The 19,529-nt window shown below is 35.8% G+C and overlaps 1 protein-coding gene across 1 annotated transcript in view; it reads right to left on the bottom strand.

The window, feature by feature from the left end:
- The window catches only part of stw (straw), a 29,757-nt gene extending 16,718 nt beyond the window's left edge, over positions 1–13,039 (bottom strand). The window contains exon 1 of the mRNA XM_069040941.1: positions 12,784–13,039. Coding sequence (XP_068897042.1) covers positions 12,784–12,883 — 100 coding nt within the window. The 5' untranslated portion in view covers positions 12,884–13,039. The remainder of the gene's footprint in view (positions 1–12,783) is intronic.
- Positions 13,040–19,529: the final 6,490 nt, after the last annotated feature.

The following is a 19,529-nucleotide window of genomic DNA, read 5'->3' as shown; positions in this document are numbered from 1 at the left end:
ATAAATCTCGATAGGTGTAGGCCTCGGCAGAATGCGGTTTGCAACGTGCGCGAAAAAAGGTCAAACAGTGGCTAATGGCTGCCGTAGTCGAAGAGAAAATTCCTCCGGTCTAGGCGAGTGAAAACGCGAAACTTGCCCCCCGGCCAAGTTTTTACCAATCGCATGTGTGCTTTTTGCCGCCCCCAGGCTCACCAGTAATTAAATGAATGTCGCGCCACGCATGGCTTCCGTTACATTTTTAATAACAAAATCCGATTTGCCTGACAATTACGGGAGAAAGCTCGCTGCAATCGACAAAAAGACACTTGGCAAAAACTGAAATAATGACAGTACGGTTCGATTGCTGCGGGAACGATTCCTGATGGTGTTTTGCTAGTGGCAAAATCTGCTTTGTTGATACTATCGTGCCGTATTGTTTCTTCAATGAATTTTTTCTGCATTTGTTGAATTCATTGACATTTACGCGATTCACCTTACGCCAGCCTTGACTTTGATTCTCGCCGCCTTAATAAGCTTGTAAATAAACGATTAAAAGGATGTTGAACCGCGAGCAGGTTTTTCAAGTGGCTTATGCGGAGCGTCTTCGAGAGCGCTACTGGAATTGGACCGCAAGGATAACAGCATTTCAGTGCGAAAGACGTCCGAAGAAAGTACCACTTACGCACTAAGATACTTAGATACTCGGCTGTTTGGAGAAATTTTCGCACGTGACGGCAGATGCGCGGGACTAACCCATTTTTTTCCAATTAAACGCCATGGTCAATCGATTTTTTTCAACCGCCTGGACTAATTAACGTTCGTCAGGCGGATCAGATTTCTACCATTGTCATAATTACAGTGCTTCCTTCAATTGATCACCACATAATTACAAATTTGTTTCGGAAACGGGAAATGCCCATAAATATTGACCTGGAATAGATCTCCGTTTCGTGTTGATTTACGTGTACGCTCCGTTACGTTCTATTTACGTTACTTTCTTCAACCGATACGCGTAACGTTCATGACGGTAGCATGTGAAACCCTCTTAATCATTCTGACATTGTGCCTCGTTTCCTCCTTGCGAAAGCACTCTGGAAAGATCTCCGATTGATCGAAAGCTGCTGCTCCGGGTTTCCGCGACGTCTCAAGGGTGGACGAGGAAGCGACAGCCGCAGCTTTTTCCCATATTAGTTAAGCTCGACCGAGCCGGACTCAGTTTTCTGTTGTAACGATTCGAGACGAGATAATTTGCGAAATTGTTCCGTGGAAATGTTTCAGCGGGGGCCTATTGGCACGTTCCGGCTTTCGCAATTGAAATAATTGCGGCGGCGTACAAAGGAAATATGAGTTTTATCTCTCGATCGCGACCGGTATTGTTGTTACAGGAGATTTTTCGCGCTGGTATGGACATACTGTCAGGATAATTACAGTCATTCCAATAACGCAAGTGTGTAACGCAAATTAAGAACGCCATTCTACGGTTAAAGGCTACTGGGGCTGTGTAATTTTCATATTATGATAACAAATTGCAGCAATTATAATATCACTTTAATAAATCAATCACAATTGTTTGACTAGAGTTGGGCATTGTAATTATGTACAACGTGTTTCTGTTACGTGATAATTGTTTTTTAGTGGGAACTAACAACTGATGGGTTCCCTGCTTTCTGATTTACCAGCCCAGGCTCAAGATGCACCATAAGAAATAAATTTTAAACGAAAATTTGTTCTAATCGTACCATCAGACAACCATTGTGTTGGTCGTACGGACAATCTGGTATGTATTTTATGTAAATGTATACAATGAGACCAATTATTTACCATGAATTGTGTCAAGATATGTAACTATACTTTCAGTACTTTTATAAAACTTTATCCCACGATTGAGTTGCTTGCATTTTTAATCAGTTACTGGTAGGTATTGATTTCCGATTATGATTTGTTTGAGAAATAGATTTGTTCTCTTTGTAAATGACATTTCCGCTGCAAGTGTCGAGGAAAAAATTTTGAAAATTAATAATCAGATTTATTTCAGGTTTTACCTTTTCCACTGTAATATTTACATTAGTTTAGGCAGCACATTTTTGTTTTTAAACCATCGTGATTATTCAAGAATTTAGAAAATGTCAAAGATCATTTCACAACCAAGAATTTAATAATGATTGATTAATTTATTATTTATATTTGCTCAGACCCTTGAATTTTTGCTTGACATTTAGATGTTGCCAAAGACAAATACTTGTAGACTTATTCCGATCAATATTTTTTTCAATTTGTATTAGAAATTGATTCTCATTGCAAATAAAAAGTGTGTTGCAAGAATCTAAATTAACGGCAAAATTTAATTTCTACCTTTGAGGCGTTAAAGAAAACTATTTGAAAATTAATACAATGAGATCTTCCAAATTTTACTTTTTCAAATGAAATTGAGTTTTTCTTCAAGCGGTCGAAAATTGCGCCTTTGTGTATCTATAGAAACGGTTTTTTTTTGTAACCGGACTTTTTTCTTCACTTCAAATCCTAGGAGTTGAAATATTCACAGGCGGCTCGACCGAGTCAAATGTAAGGTCATTTGAAGCATTTCTCACGATTTATTTATCAATAAATTACACGAAATATTTAATAATTACATTATCTCTATTAAAAAAAGCGAAATAACGAAATTATTATCCAATATTTAACCGGTGCCACCGTGGTGTAACACGAGTCGCCCGTGTGCATGGATGACAGATGTCAAAATCAAAAATAGCAATTTTGCCATTCAACGTTAAAAAGTAAACTTTAGACTTTTGAACCTTTAAGTAGGTACTAATAATATTACAAGAGAACTAGGAATTATTGGTGCCTTAACAGTGAAAATTGTAAGTTTGAAAATTGTTATTTTACTGTAACTACAGCAAAAGAAAATAAACGAGTTCATGTCCGATTTTTTTGTGATCCGCTTGAAGATAAAATAGTACATATTATTCAGAGTAGGTCTTTTTGTGCTTCGCCCAGTTGCGGCCTCGACTTCGTCTCGGTCTCCCATCTCTGGGCTTAGCACAAAAAGACTCACTTCTACTCTTAATGATATACTTTATTATTTCCTAAAGATTTCAGCATGTCTGGTTTTAAGGATAAATACACAATAATTAGGATGTTTTAGTTTTGAAATGTATGGAATTTTGAGTTCTTTTACTATTAGGTATGTACTACTATTGCTCCATGGTCGAGTGTTGAAACCGAAATTCTTCGATATTTCACAAAGTTGGCCCCATTTTTTTCTAAAATATTTTGATAAAATAATCAAAAAAACAGTTCCCTAAATTCGTAAAAAAGATGTAATCAATCTTTCTTAAAACCGTGAAACCTTTACGACGCGCTCTTACTTTTCACTACCACGAACTGGAAACCATGAACATCATTTTTTTAATTACGTTCATACATTTTATGTCCGATTTAACGACTGGACGAGTACCAAAAAAAATAATTAAATAAGCATATCCAAGTACTGATTTTTTTGATTATTATGCGAGGTTTCGAAGAAACGTTTCTCGATTTCACGCGGCTGGACCGTCCACAAGAAATCATAAATCAAGCATTAGTATCGATTCCTATAATTATCATGATCTGGCTTAGTTTGAACGATATTATCAGTTTTATTGTTTAATTTGCATAATCTAATGCCGCTACACGTTTTACAGTGTAATATTATGCCAGTCTGACAGTGTAATTAAATTTAAAGTATCTGGTGCAGTGATAAGACAAAAACAAAGAGTAAGAGGAAAAACGTTGCAACGAAAAGATGTTGTCTGTTGGCGTAAGTGTTAAAACTGTGGTGAATTGTGCAAAATTTAATTATCAACAACAGTGACTTTCTTATTTATGTACGGTAGTTTAAGACAAGATCTCTTTTTTCCACGGTTTCCACCAGATTTTTTCTCCCATTCCAAGTTAGTTAATTAGTCTGGATTTTGCCACATTTGCTCATTTTGCAAACCTCCCAGAGGCAAAGAACACGGAAGGCCGAAGACGAGGAAATCACTAAAGGTCAGTGTCAGCGCTTGCCTATGATACGTCTCGTTGCGTAACGCCAATGTGCATCCACCTCTTTCGTCTTTCGAAATGATTAATTGGTGAGTTGCGGCATTGAGATTTTAATTATGGAATTTCTGCATCTCGTGGCATTTTGGTGACTTTTTGCATATGGAAATTCGGTGATGATTTTGCAAACATGTGGGCCGGCCGATAAATCACCGTAAATGGCACCGAATTCACATGATCCAAAAAGCCTAAAACTCGAACGAATAAAAAATGTTTCCCAATTACATTTGCTATTGCGTTCGCTGGAAACGGCACGGATTTGCTTCAAAGTGACGACCTACAACGAGAGATAATTGTGAACGGGCACGCTTTGTCCGCAAAATTGACAGGAAATATGTTAATGGTGCCCACTGAGCAAAGACAATGAACTTTTGAGCAAGAGGAGCTTGAAATTGGATATTTTTCACGACCGAAACAACACTCAACAAAAAAAAAACAATCGATTTCGTTGGGAATTTAAAAGTGCAGTTTGTTTCCGAATTGACTGAGTTGCAGAAATTCGGTGAAATTTTCATTTCTATTCATAAATTATTTATTTACTGTTACATTTCCCTCTTCCTCGCGGGATCACTTTCAAACTGATGACTATGCATAAGTAATCACAAATTTAAAAAAATAACATCATTATAATTCCAAATTTACTTCGATGCGTGCACCCAGTAATTTATACCCAGGAAGTGAATCTCAACGAGTCCGATTTCATTTATTTGTTCACCTAATAATTATTACTGTTTCTAGATCACATTGTATCTGCGACAAGTTGATTTGCGTTGGGATTTTTAAATGAATGCGAGATTTTAATCCGTTCCGTTGTTTAAATAATCTAGAAACAGACATTTGACGAAACAACAATCAGAGTGGAATGAGTCTGAAGGAAAAGCGTTGAAAATTGAGCAGATTTGCATTTCGCAACCGAGCTCCGACACAGTTTATCTCTGCAGACCATCTAATTGAAAAATTAGCAGAAAAATCCGCGTCCTTAATTATATAATTATTAATTAGTTTTAAAAGCGAATTCATTCTCAAATGCGGCTAACCTTCAATTAAGCGCTAATAATGTCAATACTTGCGTTAATTAGCATGTGTAATTTAACCGGTCGCTCTTAATTAGAATTGATGGTCCTTCTTAGAGGAGTCGCGAGTCGGGAGTCTCCACATTCCGCAAATCCGCACGAGGAAGTTGCCCAAGCCCCTTTCGATTCCCTCGCAGGAACCGTTTAAAGCGTGAAGGTTGTAAAATTTGGAGTCGAACCTTTCGTTGTTGTGCAACGACATTGTATCCGTTTGCAAATAAATACACAACAAGTAAAACACCTGGCGTCAACCTCCTTTACCCAGCTCTGGTCGGCGTAATGATAATGTTTCTACATTCTCTATTCAACGTGTGGAGCTTGCAATAACAATTCAACCTCGCCCTAAGCCAGTGCACGATTCGTGTCTTTATTTACCCAAGATCGCAACGAAAAAAAAATTTGTTAACCACCGTCGACGTCCTTTTTCCGAACGGATTATCGCGTCATCGAGTAGGTGTCGGAGGCATTGTTCTTAGTTTCACGGTCCCCAAACTGAAAGTTGTGCACCCGCTGGTGGAATAAATGTTTTCGAGAGGCGAGGGTGGGGTTCGACGTTATTATCCGCATGACTTTGTTCTAATTCTGTTATGTAACCGAGTCCATTGAAAAGAACCGAACCGCCACAAAATCGGCGCTTTATTCGCCGTTTGTACTTTCACCTGAAAAAAAGCGGAATGTTTATTATGATTAAGTTGCAATTTACTTTTAATTAATATCGCCGGATTAATTACCGCTGACATTTAGTTCTTGTGGTGAGGCATGCCGGAGGAAAAATATTCAAGTGATGTACAGGGTGAGCGCTGGAACCGGCACGAACACTTTGAAAGCCCCACACAATTATCGTGTGCAACGTTTTAATTATTCCTTTCAACAAAAGAAAATGTTGTAATTTTATTAAATAATTAATTACGTCTAATAAATTATTTTGCAATACTACTTAGTCGTGAAATAATCCTTGCGAGACCCATCGTGATACAAAATTTTCCATCCAGATCTCCAAGGAATCCACCCTCGACTTTGACCCTCGTATTGAGGCATGTCTTGAACGCACAGGTTGTGCGTGACTGAAATATCTGCTATTAATGGTGAATCTAGGTCTTTGGGCAAAGGACAAAAAGGTCAAACAGTCAAGTGATGGAATTTCAAACTGCTGCAATTGTTTGCAGCGAACCTTGTCAAACAAACAATTTGGTGTTAATAACAGTGGAACAATCTGAAGAACTGGCTGGAATTTACTGGCTTGGCTCAAGATCAAAACATTTCGATTGTTACTTTTTCAACAACATTCGAATTAATTTATACAATATTCACTCTTAGAACAAAAAATTTGTTCGGTACCTCCCTAAAAAGTGAGTCCGTATCCATAGTTGGCACTGGGTGAAGGTTTCTCTTTCGTTCATTGCACTTTCGCTCATCGTTTTTCGCTCACTGGTTTTCATTCGCTCGTAAATTTTTGGTACCTCGCAGCACTTGCTTCTTCCAGGACATGATACCTCTTCATCATCCATTTCCACAACCACTTTATTGACGTTACAGAACTTTGTTTATTTTGTATTTTATTTTTTTCCATAGCAACAGATCCGTCCAAAAATGTGATTTATTTTTATTTATATGTTTGAATACAAAGTTACAGACTCAATTTCTAAGGAGGTATCGAACAAAACCAAATGCAGCACTCGAAAGTAAGGCCGCTTTCGTTCACTTGAATTGCATCGAACACGCAATTCGCGTGAACGAAAGCTTTACCTTCCTCACTCTTACTGTAAATTACTACTCTTGAATGAATAATTAATAATCTTAGTTATCATGCTTTAATTTCTTTGGTATTTTTCCTAGGCCCAAAGTCCTTTAGTGTTTGATATACAGGTGAAAAAATAATGTTGATTAGATTTTCAGCTATGATATAACAAGTGTTATGATTATCATCGATGATATCTACGAGCCAAACCGAACTGTCCATTCAACGAGTGCGCAGGACGAGTAGAATATGCTGCTCCGGGTTCATGAGTCATTCTTATTAACCACACCACGAGTTTATATTTAACGAGAGAATATGATGAACGAACAAGTAAAGAACATTTAAATCCATCTTAATTTTTGTTGTTTTTTGAAAGCTGAATTTTGAAATTTTGAAAATGAAATGTTTTTTGGAAAAATCGTCAAAATACATCGAGTTGTGTTTTTCTCAACAAATCAAAATTCAGTTTCTCTAGTGTGGCGATGAAATTAGAGAAAAGGAATTTGAGGATTTTTTCAAAACTAAGAAAAGCTTTCACCTTTTGAAAAAATAAATAAATCTAAAATAATTGATGTAATATGTGATTTCAAAAAACGACTTAATTATTATTTTTACTTTTGAAAATATTTCGTTGCAAATCTTTTACCGAATCACAAATGTTTCACACATGGTGTTCTTATAAAATTATTAATTCCTTGTGAAACGCAATGGAAAAATAACGAATTATTCAAACTGATGATGAAATACTTGTGAGTGTAGAAGTGTACATAATAAAGAAAAATGAAAGTAAAAGATATTAATTTGTGGGACCTGTTGCATGTCTTGAAAATACCAAAACCTGCTGATCTGTACAGCTATTTAATATTAATGTGAAAAGGAATTAAGTTCCAACAAAGAAAGAAATTCTGTCAGACTTGACAAAAACCACCTGATGTAACCGAACATAATGGCGAATTTATTATAATAGGAAAGCGAATATTTTAGTTTAGACGTAAATTACAGGGTTTGTCACTCAGCTGCGATAAATCATGGCGTTTAGTCCTTACGTTGCGCAACGCCCCCTTTCTCGAAAGCATCTCGAAGTGACTAATCCAAGTGTAAAGCCGTTTATCAGCGAGATCTGTTACAGTTTCGAAATTCGCAAGGCTAGTCCATGTATAGATAATTTTTTAAACAATGCAAACCGCTGTCGTAACGGGCGTGGCCGTGCCTGAACTTTGACTCGCATTTACTAGCGCTTTTTATTAAAGCACGATTATACAACGCTGAAAATCACTCAGCACCTGCCTTGACCTATCGTCGCAGTCTCCGGTGGACCTCCCAACGAAAACGCGCAGGAAAACGGCACAACCGCGCGTCCTTGCCTTTCGAAAAGCACGCGCTCCACACCGACGATTATTAAACGGTCTCGTTCAGTAATTATCGTAATGACGGGTTGGTCGTGTTGGTTTTTCAACGGACTTTCTACAGGCTCGGGGGTGCACCGACGACGTTATCCCGTGATTCACGAGGTCGGTAGCAAAGTGTCGGCGATCATCACCGGATGGCATGCGTCAAGACTTTCTCTGCCATTAGGGAGCATCATTTGATCTGGCCAATTGACTTTCACATTGTAATCTCGATTTGCGCCAGTTTAGGCCGCGGGATTTTGTGCACACAAGAAAATCGGAGTCGCGCATCACACATTTTCATTAGCATATTTCGTCACCTCGTGGAAAATCTACTTTCTCCGCATTAGAAGGGAAGAGACAAATTGGCGGTGATGAAGTCTCAAAATTAATCAGGCGCGAGAACTCATTCAGAGATGAGCAAAGGAGTCTCTCAATCGAGACTTGTAACAAATCGCTCACGCAACATTTTGACTTGTTTCCTATATCATTATCACGAATTCGAAAAACTTTCTATTGATACAAGACACATTACGAATTCACCTTTTGAAACTGCGCGGACTTCACAACTTCACCACGTATGTAGAGTGTGACAGTCAAAAAGCGCAACGATTTTGTACAAGGTCGTTTTTGATCGCGTGCTCATCTCAAAGCTCCATTGGCTCCGGCATCGCTCCGGGCCGGACAAAACAGTTTGTCGATTGTGTGTGGATTTGTTAACTCATTAGGAAATATTTTTTACGCGACCGTAACATTACAATAAGCTTTTTGTGTGATGGAATTTCGACAACGGAGGGTATTTGGCAACGTGTCGATCGTTTATTTGTTTCGATTCGAAATCGCCGGACTTTTCAGAACAGACTCGTGAAGAAAGCTGAAGGCGATGAGTTTTAAGAATTGTGCGGTTTTTCGGTGGATGGACAGGTTCAAGACCGGCCAAGTTTTTGCGAGCGTGCCAAATGACAGTAATAACGTCAAAAGTGCGTGTAATTCTCGTAAAATTCGTGAATACTCGGAGACAATTTCCGGGTACGCGATGTAGGTAAATGGGACCTGAAACAGAAAGTTCCGCCAACAGCTAACGTAACCAATTTTTTGATGTGGCAATTTGCAAAACGGAGTCATTTAAATTGGGTTCACAAACGGCAACCCATCAATCACGGATTTTCGACTTTCGCAACATTATCCGCCTCTGGATTTTTTGTTTATGGATTACGCCGGTTTGCACAATTGTTATTAATTGTAAAATATATCAATTGGGAAATTATTTATAACAACGCAATTTCTCCAATTTGCACAACAAAATTCAATTTACTAATTAGTCTGGAAAACGCTTACTTTCAAAGTAAAATGTGAGATAAAACAAAATTGATGGCCCAGTTGAGGACGCCACTGTTTATTATCATAGACAGGTCCTGTCTTTGACCCCCTAAAAAAATTCTTCTTATCGCCCTGATGCAAAATTCACTTTCGTCGTCTCGAGTTCATTCTCGATCGTTAGACGAGATCACCGGAACGAGGTTACCGGAGTTATACAATTCTAACGGTCGGGCACTTAAATTCACTTGACTCTGCTGCTCTTTTCACCTAGTTTTGCGACAGCGACCGACGTTATCGCTGAAATCATCCGTTTTACGTAAGCGAACCCGAAACGGATCGATTACGAATGATTTTCGCGATTTTTTCACCGGATTGCCGTTTGGCAATTATCGGACACACAGCGATTAATTAGCGACCGTAATTAAATGGTGGAGACGTTCTTGTACTTAATCCGTTAAACGTTTGTTGAACTTGACACAGTCGCGAACTTCTTTGATTTCGAAGGAATAATTAGTCGCGAATGGTTGTCCGTGAGTTCGCTCCGGGCTCGATTTTTTTATTACTTTCAAATTTTCTTCGACGTTGTTTGTTTATTCAAACGGCAAGCCCAGACCTTTTCCTATAGAGAATTTCTAAAACGGCAATTAAATAAGAGCAGATATTTTATTATTGTTGAGCCTAGGGTCATCTAAACTGCGTTTTGTTTTCTTGGGGTTTTATTTTAGAATGAAATGAAAGTTACGCGGGCGACGCCACAACACTTTCAGAATGTAAAAAATTATTTAAAAACGTAATCCATGAATTATTTAAAACTTAATTGAAAATTATCGCGGTACTTAGTTTACTGTCTTCACATCCGACTCATTATGACTAATTTATTCCCTTTCATTACTCTTATCGCTTCTAAAATTCTAGGCCAGCAATGCCAAGAATTACTGATTTCATATCCAATAATTACGTTTAATTATATTAAATGCATTCAGGTAAAGTTCATTTTTTAATTTTAACAAACATTTTCTCTTAACAGCAAATTAGCAAAAGAAATCATTTAATTAACTTGTTACACTAAAGAGAAATTGAAACTCAACCACATTTAACCCTAGCATACCGGAAATTGGGTCAAAAATGACCCAGAAGAAGGTTTTTTTCGATTCATATTTCAGAACATTTTTTTCATAACTAGTCCTTCTAGCTTACCATTTTTGTCACCCGGGTCATATTTGACACGGTTGTGGGGTGCGACGCAATACGCAAACAAATTCCTATGTAGAAACAACTCATTATGTGAAGAAAACATTTACTTACGTGCCAATACTGCAGCTAGCTTTTTTTTCAGTTTTGATTTTTATGGATATTGGCCGGAAAAATAAATTATGAATTTGTTAATTTATTTTCGTCTATGAATTTGTTATTTTTTTTTCTATGAATAAAACACTATTTGGGTTGTATTATATTACGTTATACACGATAATCGTGCATAGAATTCCGGAATTCTCCAAAAAACCGTTGGGTCAATTGTGACCCAGTTTTCGGAAAACACGAGAAATATATATTTCTGATTGGCAAGGGTTTAGAATGATTTAAAAAGAAGAAAAAAAAAGGGGAAACTTTTTTCCAGTACAATATTTTCAAGGTAAAGCTAGTTTTTGTTTTATTTTTCAAATGACACCGTTCGAAGAAAAAAGAATTAAATTTGGTTTTATAGTCAGTTGATATTTATATTGCTCCATGAAACCTGCCACCAAACGCCAAATTAGCTTAGATATTTTAGGATAAACAAGCAGAAATAGTTTCACTGTCTAGTACTATTTAGTTTTACAATTCAGTAAAATGAACAGTAATTTATACTATCACTTAAACATTCATAGTTGTAACGTTTTGCGATAATACTTGATAAATTTTAAAATGTCTCCCGCAAAATCGTGTCTGAAAAAATGTGTGCAGATTATTTTACTACTTTTTATATTTCGACATTTTTCCATCGCAAAACAATTTCAAATTTTTAGCAAACTTTGCTCTCATCACTGGTTCATTGAAATTACAATATTATGACAAATAAAAAAGAGGAAGGTGTAAATTTGACATGGAAAATATATTTCTGAAAACTTTGGATTTTTCGAAATTGGGTGATCTTTATTTCATTTTTTTGTTCTTTTATTTGCTACAGTAAAAAATATCAATACCATGCAGATATTAGAACTTTATTAGTTCTTCATTTTTAAAATTTTGATGTTAGATAAGATCGAAAATTTCGTAAAATTAAAAAAAAAACATGAGGGAAATCACCCGTTCACAATTAATTTAGCTCTAAGGAATAAATGACGAAATAATATGCAATAAAAAAAATGAAACTGGTATGCGAAGTTAATAAAAAAAATTATGCTGTTGTTCAAAATTAGTGGCAAAGCTGTTGGTTAACAGATTGATTAGAGAAATATATTGGGACATTTTCCGGTAATAAAAATTTAGATTTTAAGCATTTTTCGATTTTTTTACAAATCTTACTTGGTTACTCTAAGAACCTTTTAATTTTCTCTCCTCATTTAATTATGAGAAAAGCGTTTGTTGTTCTAATTTACAAACGACGATAGATTATTACAGTAAATTAGCAACGTGGACTTTAATTAAGGATTAATGATACAGATTTTCTTAATCAGGGTTTAATTTTCATTTCCGCACGGCACACACAATTAGTCGTATCAAGAAGCAATGAAGCAAACAATAATGATATAAATCGTAAGAAACAGAATTAAAAATAAATCGGTACAAAGCCAATTAAGTACCTGTTGCTGAAGTTTATTTTGTCATGATTTCACGTTGTGGAAGTACGCTTATTGGGCCACATTGCTTTCAGAAACAAAATCAAAAAGATGTTCTGCGTAAATTAATCGTGTCAAAAAATGTTTGCCCACTTTGCAGTATCGGTGTTAGTGTAAATGCCAGGTGCACCGATCGGACAAAATTGGCCATCAAATCCCGTTACTGCATCATAAATGACTATTTTTAAACAAATTTAACGGTACATTTGCATAGCGCGCTTCTGCACCGGTCAGCAATGAAGAATCTTAGTGGTTTTCGCGAGGGTTCTCTCCGGTTATCCTTTTGAAGGGATATTTTTAAAAGCACAACAAAATAAAACCACTGCCGTCACTGTCCACTGTGGCGCACGTCGCGTACTCCTCTATCCGGAGCCATCACTCACCTCTCTTCTTCCCGCCTGGTGCTCGCACTCCATGGCAGACGCCGACGAACAGGAAGAACGCCGCGGTCGCGATCAGAAGGTACCGTTGTGTTCCGTCCATGTTCCAAGCAAACACTAACCAAACACAGTCCGTCCGTTCTCGCACAATCACTCTTTTGCACTGCCCTATTTTTACCACGGCGCGTTTACCACAACCGCAAAGCGTTCACCCGACTTTATAAAACCTTGTGCTCCACCACTATGGTTTTAAAGAGAGCGCCTACGGAAAAATGGCGGGGGTCCGGGCGACCGTCTCTAGACTCCGGCAGCGTCAAGGTCGCGTCCGGCGGCCCGGAATCCGGATGTGCGCGACGATTTCCTCCGGTCCGGTGTGTCCAACCGAATTTCGTATTCGCGATTTTAGTGCGTTAACGGCACGTCGTAAAGTGACGTAACGGCGAATGTTTCGGTGCGATTTGAATCTGCTTAACCGGAATTTTGCGCAAAATTCGGACGTAAAACTGTACTTACTGTATCCTTGCGGTTGCAACGGTTTTTGCTTTGACCAAGTGATGCATAATTTGAGCTCTGATTAGTTTTAAATTCTCTAATGACGCGTTTCGGTTACCGATTTTTCGGATACGAACGACATTGTCGGCGACTTAAAGGTTGCCGGTGGTTTTTTTTATTACAGTTTTTTACATCTAAATGCCTCAATAAACACGCTGTATAAGTCCAATAAATAACAGAAAAAAGCCATTTAGACGGAATTATACGTCGGAGAAAATTTACAAGTTAGGAAGATGTTCTGTCATGCTATTAAATTAAAGGAATCTATATTGTTGTTTATCTTGTGTAGTAGCGCTCCTATCAGATCTACAATTTATCACAATGACAAATTGACATTGGTTAAAATGAAAGAAGTAAATCAAGCGTTTTGTGATTTATTTGTTTGAGTTGCAATTTTTGAATCAGCCTTGACATTTGCCTAGAGATAAAATCGCAAGTACTAATTCTCATTCGCAATTGTTATGAAAAATGTGTTCAAATTTTTTACGTTAACTTTCGTAACTCTTCACCATAATTGTATCCGAAATGACTATCGCAGATCTTATCTCTACTTAAAACTATATTTTTTTATTTCTACACTGTCAGCACCAAAAACAAATTTAAGATAAGAAGTGTTGACTAAATGAAAATTGTTTTTTTTTTACTTATGAGAATGTAATAAACAATTTTTAAATTTAAACAACACCCAAGAAAATTTTATTTTCCAAATTAGCATTTAAACTGTGCTGCCGGCAGTGTAGTTTTAATTAAAAAAAATTAAAACGGTGCACATTTACATTAAAATATTTTTTTGTTAGTTTGCTTATTTTCTATTATTTTGTTGTTATCTGCTATTTATTGCAATGCTGTTTTTGAATAAAAATTCAAATAAAACAATTGCTTGTAAAGCAAAGAATATTTTATTCAAAAAATTGAAATTACGCCAAAACGGCTGAAAATAGGCATACACAATCTTAATAAAAGTGACCTTAAAATTAAATTTTACATTTATATCTAGTGTCAGAAATGACAATTGCCGTTTAAAAAAATGAAGTTTTCGACATTTTTTGGTTATCAATTTTAAAAAATTGCAGTAGGCGTATCAAACATAAAAAAAATATTGCTGATAGCGCAAAAAATCGGCCAAATATTTGGGAAGTCAGTAGAACAAAAATCAATTATTTATTTCCGATGGTTCCGGAGTTATATATTTTTTAATGAAGCCCTGCAATCCGGTTTTTTTGCGAAAAAAAATGACAGATAAGTGTTAACAGAAGGACGTTCTAAACCCAAAATTTAACGTAGAATCGTAATATCAAATCAAAATTTAAAATTTTCCATTAAAAAAAAACAAAGATGGAGTCAATTTCCGGTATTTCCGGAAGAGCCGCCATTTTGAAAATATTTCATTTGAACTTGGAGCAGTTGATTATAGTGAACTACCAATTTTCATAGTAATACAATTTTGGAAAATCAGAAAGTTTCTAATGAAAGGGCTACGTGAATCACCCTGTATTATTTCCTGTACAGGGCGAGCGAAACTCGATGTCTCAGCTTTATTAAAAGAAAAGGAAAGACGATAGAAAAAATCTGAAAAGAGGTTCTTAAATGGGATTGAGCCATTTTAAACCAAATTTGGATATTTTTCCATATTTGGAAACTGAAGTAATGACGTCATCGATTTTTTTCCCCCCAGAAACATACCTATATTTTGGCATATTTAAAAGAGCTAATTTTTCTGAACAATTTTTGTAAAGCAAAAAATTTGCTATCTTGTTTAAATCGTGACGATTGCGAATTTTTGTTATTTACAAATTTGCTTATAATTTTTTAACGGAAAAGAAAAATTAGCTCTTTCTAAATATGCCAAAATATAGGTATGTTTCTGGGGAAAAAATTCGATGAATAGAGCTGAGACATCGAATTTCACTCATCCTGTACGTTGGAAAGCAATTAATTTCATGTAAATTCAGCAAAATCTAGGTGTCAATAACTGAAATTATTTTTTACAAAAATGAGTCAGGCAGAGTGAAAAATATTTTTTTTTAGAAAATTCTCGGTTAACGGAAACTATTCGCTCAGGATTTTTCATATAATTTTTTTAAAGTTTATTGACAGCTTTTCTTTAAAGACTCTAGGTGGTGTTTTAAAAATAGTTTGAAGAAAAAATCTTTTGATTAGGATAAAGACTCGGGTTATTTTGCTAGATCCTCTTTGCTTTGTTTTGTCAGAATGCTAAAAAATCGTTTTTTAATAAAATCTTCTTCCCAAGTGCTTCTAAAACCCTTTCTTTATATTTTAACAGATCCGATATTTGGGACGACTGATGCAGGTTTTTATAACGTACTAATACTTTTATGAGGGTTGGAACGGTTGGAACAGCCCATTGCTGTCGGTCGTCATAAATTACTCAAATTATTGAAGGTTCAGAAATGGGCCGTATTTAAACATTTCTTACTGCGGTCCACACAGTCCACCATCGGTTTTTCCCAAATTCTGACAATGTCGAACAAAAAAAGTAAATTTATCTATGATTATCTAGTCTATTCAGTTTCACAACAAGTTTATAATTTTCGCGAATGGGCAAATAAATTGAGACAGAAAAATATTTATTATTCAAGTCAATATTTGCTCGGATTTAAAGTTAATTTCTCTTGAAGGAAAAACCTCACATAACAGAAAGTAGCACAATAGGGTGTCTTGGAATTTTCCTCTTGTAAAATAAACCGGTTTTGTTTTTTATACATATTTTTCTAAACGGTATTAATTATAACTTCAAATGCAAATACAACAATAATAAAACTACATCAAAATTACACCAGATTATTAGCGAGAGTGATTTAAAAATAAAATAAAGATAAAACAAATAACTGTAGTTTTATTATTGTTTATACCCACTTAAAACATTAAACGTGTGTTTACTTTTTGTTGTTAGGACAATAAACCGTGTAGGCTTAATAGTGCAAATAAACACACAGACCTCCAACAGCACTTCTAGGAAAAAATTATCTCAGAAATGGAATAACAATTATTGTTGTCAGAAATTTCGACACGTTACACAGTACTTAGATCTCGAAATCTCTAAAGCCAGTGTTGTTGAATTTTGGGACATTTCCTTAAAGTTTTGAGTGACAGATAGTAAAGCTAGAAAACCTGAAACTGCATGATATATCAGCACTTGGAGTTTGTGCTTGAATTTAGAATCAAAGGCCACAATTTTTATGATTTCCTTTATTGGTACTTTCATACGTTCCTGCTTTCGCAGGTCATAAAATAGTCAGCGCCGTCAAAACTAGTCTACTGCAGCGTGAATACATTATCCGCAAAAAGTGAAAAGAAGAAAAGCGACGTGTTTGAGAAACTATAACAGGTGCGCATTGGCTCTTCACTACCCATCGGGTGTCATAATTCACGTCTTTACCGATGAATTCCCAATAATAATGGTTAATTTCGAATTTAGTGGGGAAATTGGAAAACGCTCGTGTTCGAATGGAATGCGTACGACTTCACGCACGACTCTTCCCAAGATTTCGTTAGAATGCGTCTAAAATAATTATGCAGAGAAACCGTGTATAGTAGGAAGAAAAGATATTGGAGACAACTTATGCAGGTCTTTACAACGTACTAATGCTTTTATGAGGGTTGGAACGGTGAGGACAGCCCATTGCTGTCGGCCGTCATAAATTACTCAAATTATTGAAGCTTCAGAAATCGGGCGTATTTAAACATTTATTAGATTCTTTTCGAATTTACCTAACGTGTTGGTGATTTCGTGCTTTGTTCCTGAATCTTTTAGTGGTTTTTGTAAAATTTGTTACATATTTTCAAAGATACACAGTTTTACAGTGTTCTTTACTAAGGTAATGTACCAAAGTATAGAGTTTGCCAGCAAACGTTCGGAGCGTGCCGAAGCGACCAAAATCCGGTATTATTTACGACATCTTTACGGACAAGCAATAAACCATTGTAAGAGGCAATGGGCTTATTTTATAATGAGTGTTCAATATCTTGCGCTCCTACTGTACATCCAGGGTCTTATTTTATTTTTGATTTTTGCCGCATCTGATATTCAGCGCGCCTCGTGCTTTCGAAACGTCTCATTTGGAAGCTCTTACATTTTAATTTTACGTTGTTAGCGATAATTCGAAGTTGCTGCGTGATTATCGAGTGGAAGATGACAAACAGCGGCGCTTGCGAAACCCCGATGGCATCAACGGGAACATTCTTCACGCCCAACACCTCTGACCGCTTTATCTTATTAAAAATATTGGTCTGGAGATTATGAAGTAATTTATATTGCTTTCACCCGTTTCTAATCGTTATCGTTTTATCGGCAAACGTTTTCATTTTATTTATTAGCCGACGACCTTGCGAATTAACAATTAGGTGGACGCTAAGTGTGTGAAGTCAAATTTCCTGTATTACACTAATTATAGTAATTTCATACGCCATACCTTCGTAATAATTCAATAACTGTTGTAACAAAGTGATGGAAAGAGGCGGAGATCGGCGTGATGATTATTCGAGAAGCACAAATTGATTTAATTGATTTTGGAAAAAATCTACTGGGTGGGTTCGCCTGACGCGGGCGAAAATTTTACAAGGTTTTCGAAACTGAACCTGACTTTGCTGCCAGATAAATCACCAGGGGATAGTCGTGACTGGAACTACGAATAATATTGTGCATAAAAATTAACATTAATAACTTTCAGCCAATGGTAGTCATGCAATTTCCGCATTGTTCCTTTGATATAACAATTACATAAAAAGAATTAATTCGCAAGAAAAAATTAATTTGATCATATTTTTAATGGGGCTACCACTTTACCTAGCACCGTAATTACAGACAAGTCGGTGTAATTACCATCTGATTTGCATGCTGAGTACAGGGTATTCGAGAAATTTAAAATTTGGCAATTTTGGCCTCGCTCTTATTTTCATGGCTTAAGGTTATTAACCAGTAAATTGTTACTTCTACTAAATGCTAAACTCCTATATGTATTAATAAATATGATTATCTCGAAATGAAGATCATATTAACAGTAGAACAACTCCAACAAGTATTATTATATCAGAATATTCTTACAATAAATTTAAATTTTTTTTCACCGCATAATTTATCGCAAGAGAAAGGTGCCACTTCTAGCTTTTGTAGATTACTATTTTACCTTAACTGTGTCAGAAAAATGTATGTCAATTTATATCAATAAGTGGTGTTGTTACCGTTTTTAACGCATAGTTATTGTTGATTGTATTGTTAAACATTCTCAACTAAATATTTTTGCTAACATAACCCAAAGAAAATATCGCATTTTCTAATACATACGGTATTTCCATTTGACGTCATAATATTTAAAAACTGTGGGCAAATTATTTGTGTAATTTTCTGCTATTAACTTTCATATCTGTCCTCTGCATTAGGAACTTTACAACATTCCGAAAACAATAAAATTGATAGGTTATGAAAGATTTATTGTTTCACCATATATCTCTAACACTGCATGGGCGGAGATTTACTATCAAAAATTAGTTATCTGGAGAAGTTTGAAAAATATTTATAAGGATTTAATGTTTTCTGACGAAGGACATGCGTGTAGTAGGAAGGTGGAGGGAGTAACACCCATTATACAACACAGTTAAAAAAATTATAATTTACAATTTCAAAGTCGCATAAATTTTTTTTTTGTTCGACACTGTCAGAATTTGAGAATTTTCTCCTATGTGAACGGATTTTGATAAATGTCACATCTTGTCAAAACGAAACGTCAAGCTAATTTTAAAGGTTTTAAGCGATTTGGAGCCTTTAAGGGACTCGTCAAATAAACTACTATTAATCACATAATCACACTTATATGTGCCGTAACCCACATTTTAAATATTCCTTCTGGTTCGTTTTCTTCTTGTTTTACACCGTCTGTGTATAATGAAAACCGCTTTGGGTTCAGTGAGCACCCTGGCCTGTGTTACTTCTATCAATCTCCACATTAATCCCTTTGCTAACTTTTCTTTCACATTATTTGTAACTAGCACAAATAAATTTGTATAATTTTATATAATTTATTTCTGGATTCTTTCACAGTACATATTTGAAATACATATCGAGTGTTCCATTGAAAAGTTCATCGAGTAGCCGTTGAATTTTTCACAACATTGTGAAGTATGTCTTAAAAGACTGACATCTATTCTGTCAAAGAAGGCATCATCCCTTTTTCGCTCTA

Source organism: Tenebrio molitor, chromosome 3 (genome assembly GCF_963966145.1).
Source record: "Tenebrio molitor chromosome 3, icTenMoli1.1, whole genome shotgun sequence".
Classification (NCBI taxonomy): Eukaryota; Metazoa; Arthropoda; class Insecta; order Coleoptera; family Tenebrionidae; genus Tenebrio; species Tenebrio molitor.
Note: the sequence above shows the minus strand (reverse complement) of the source record. Positions and strands in the feature narration are given on the sequence as shown.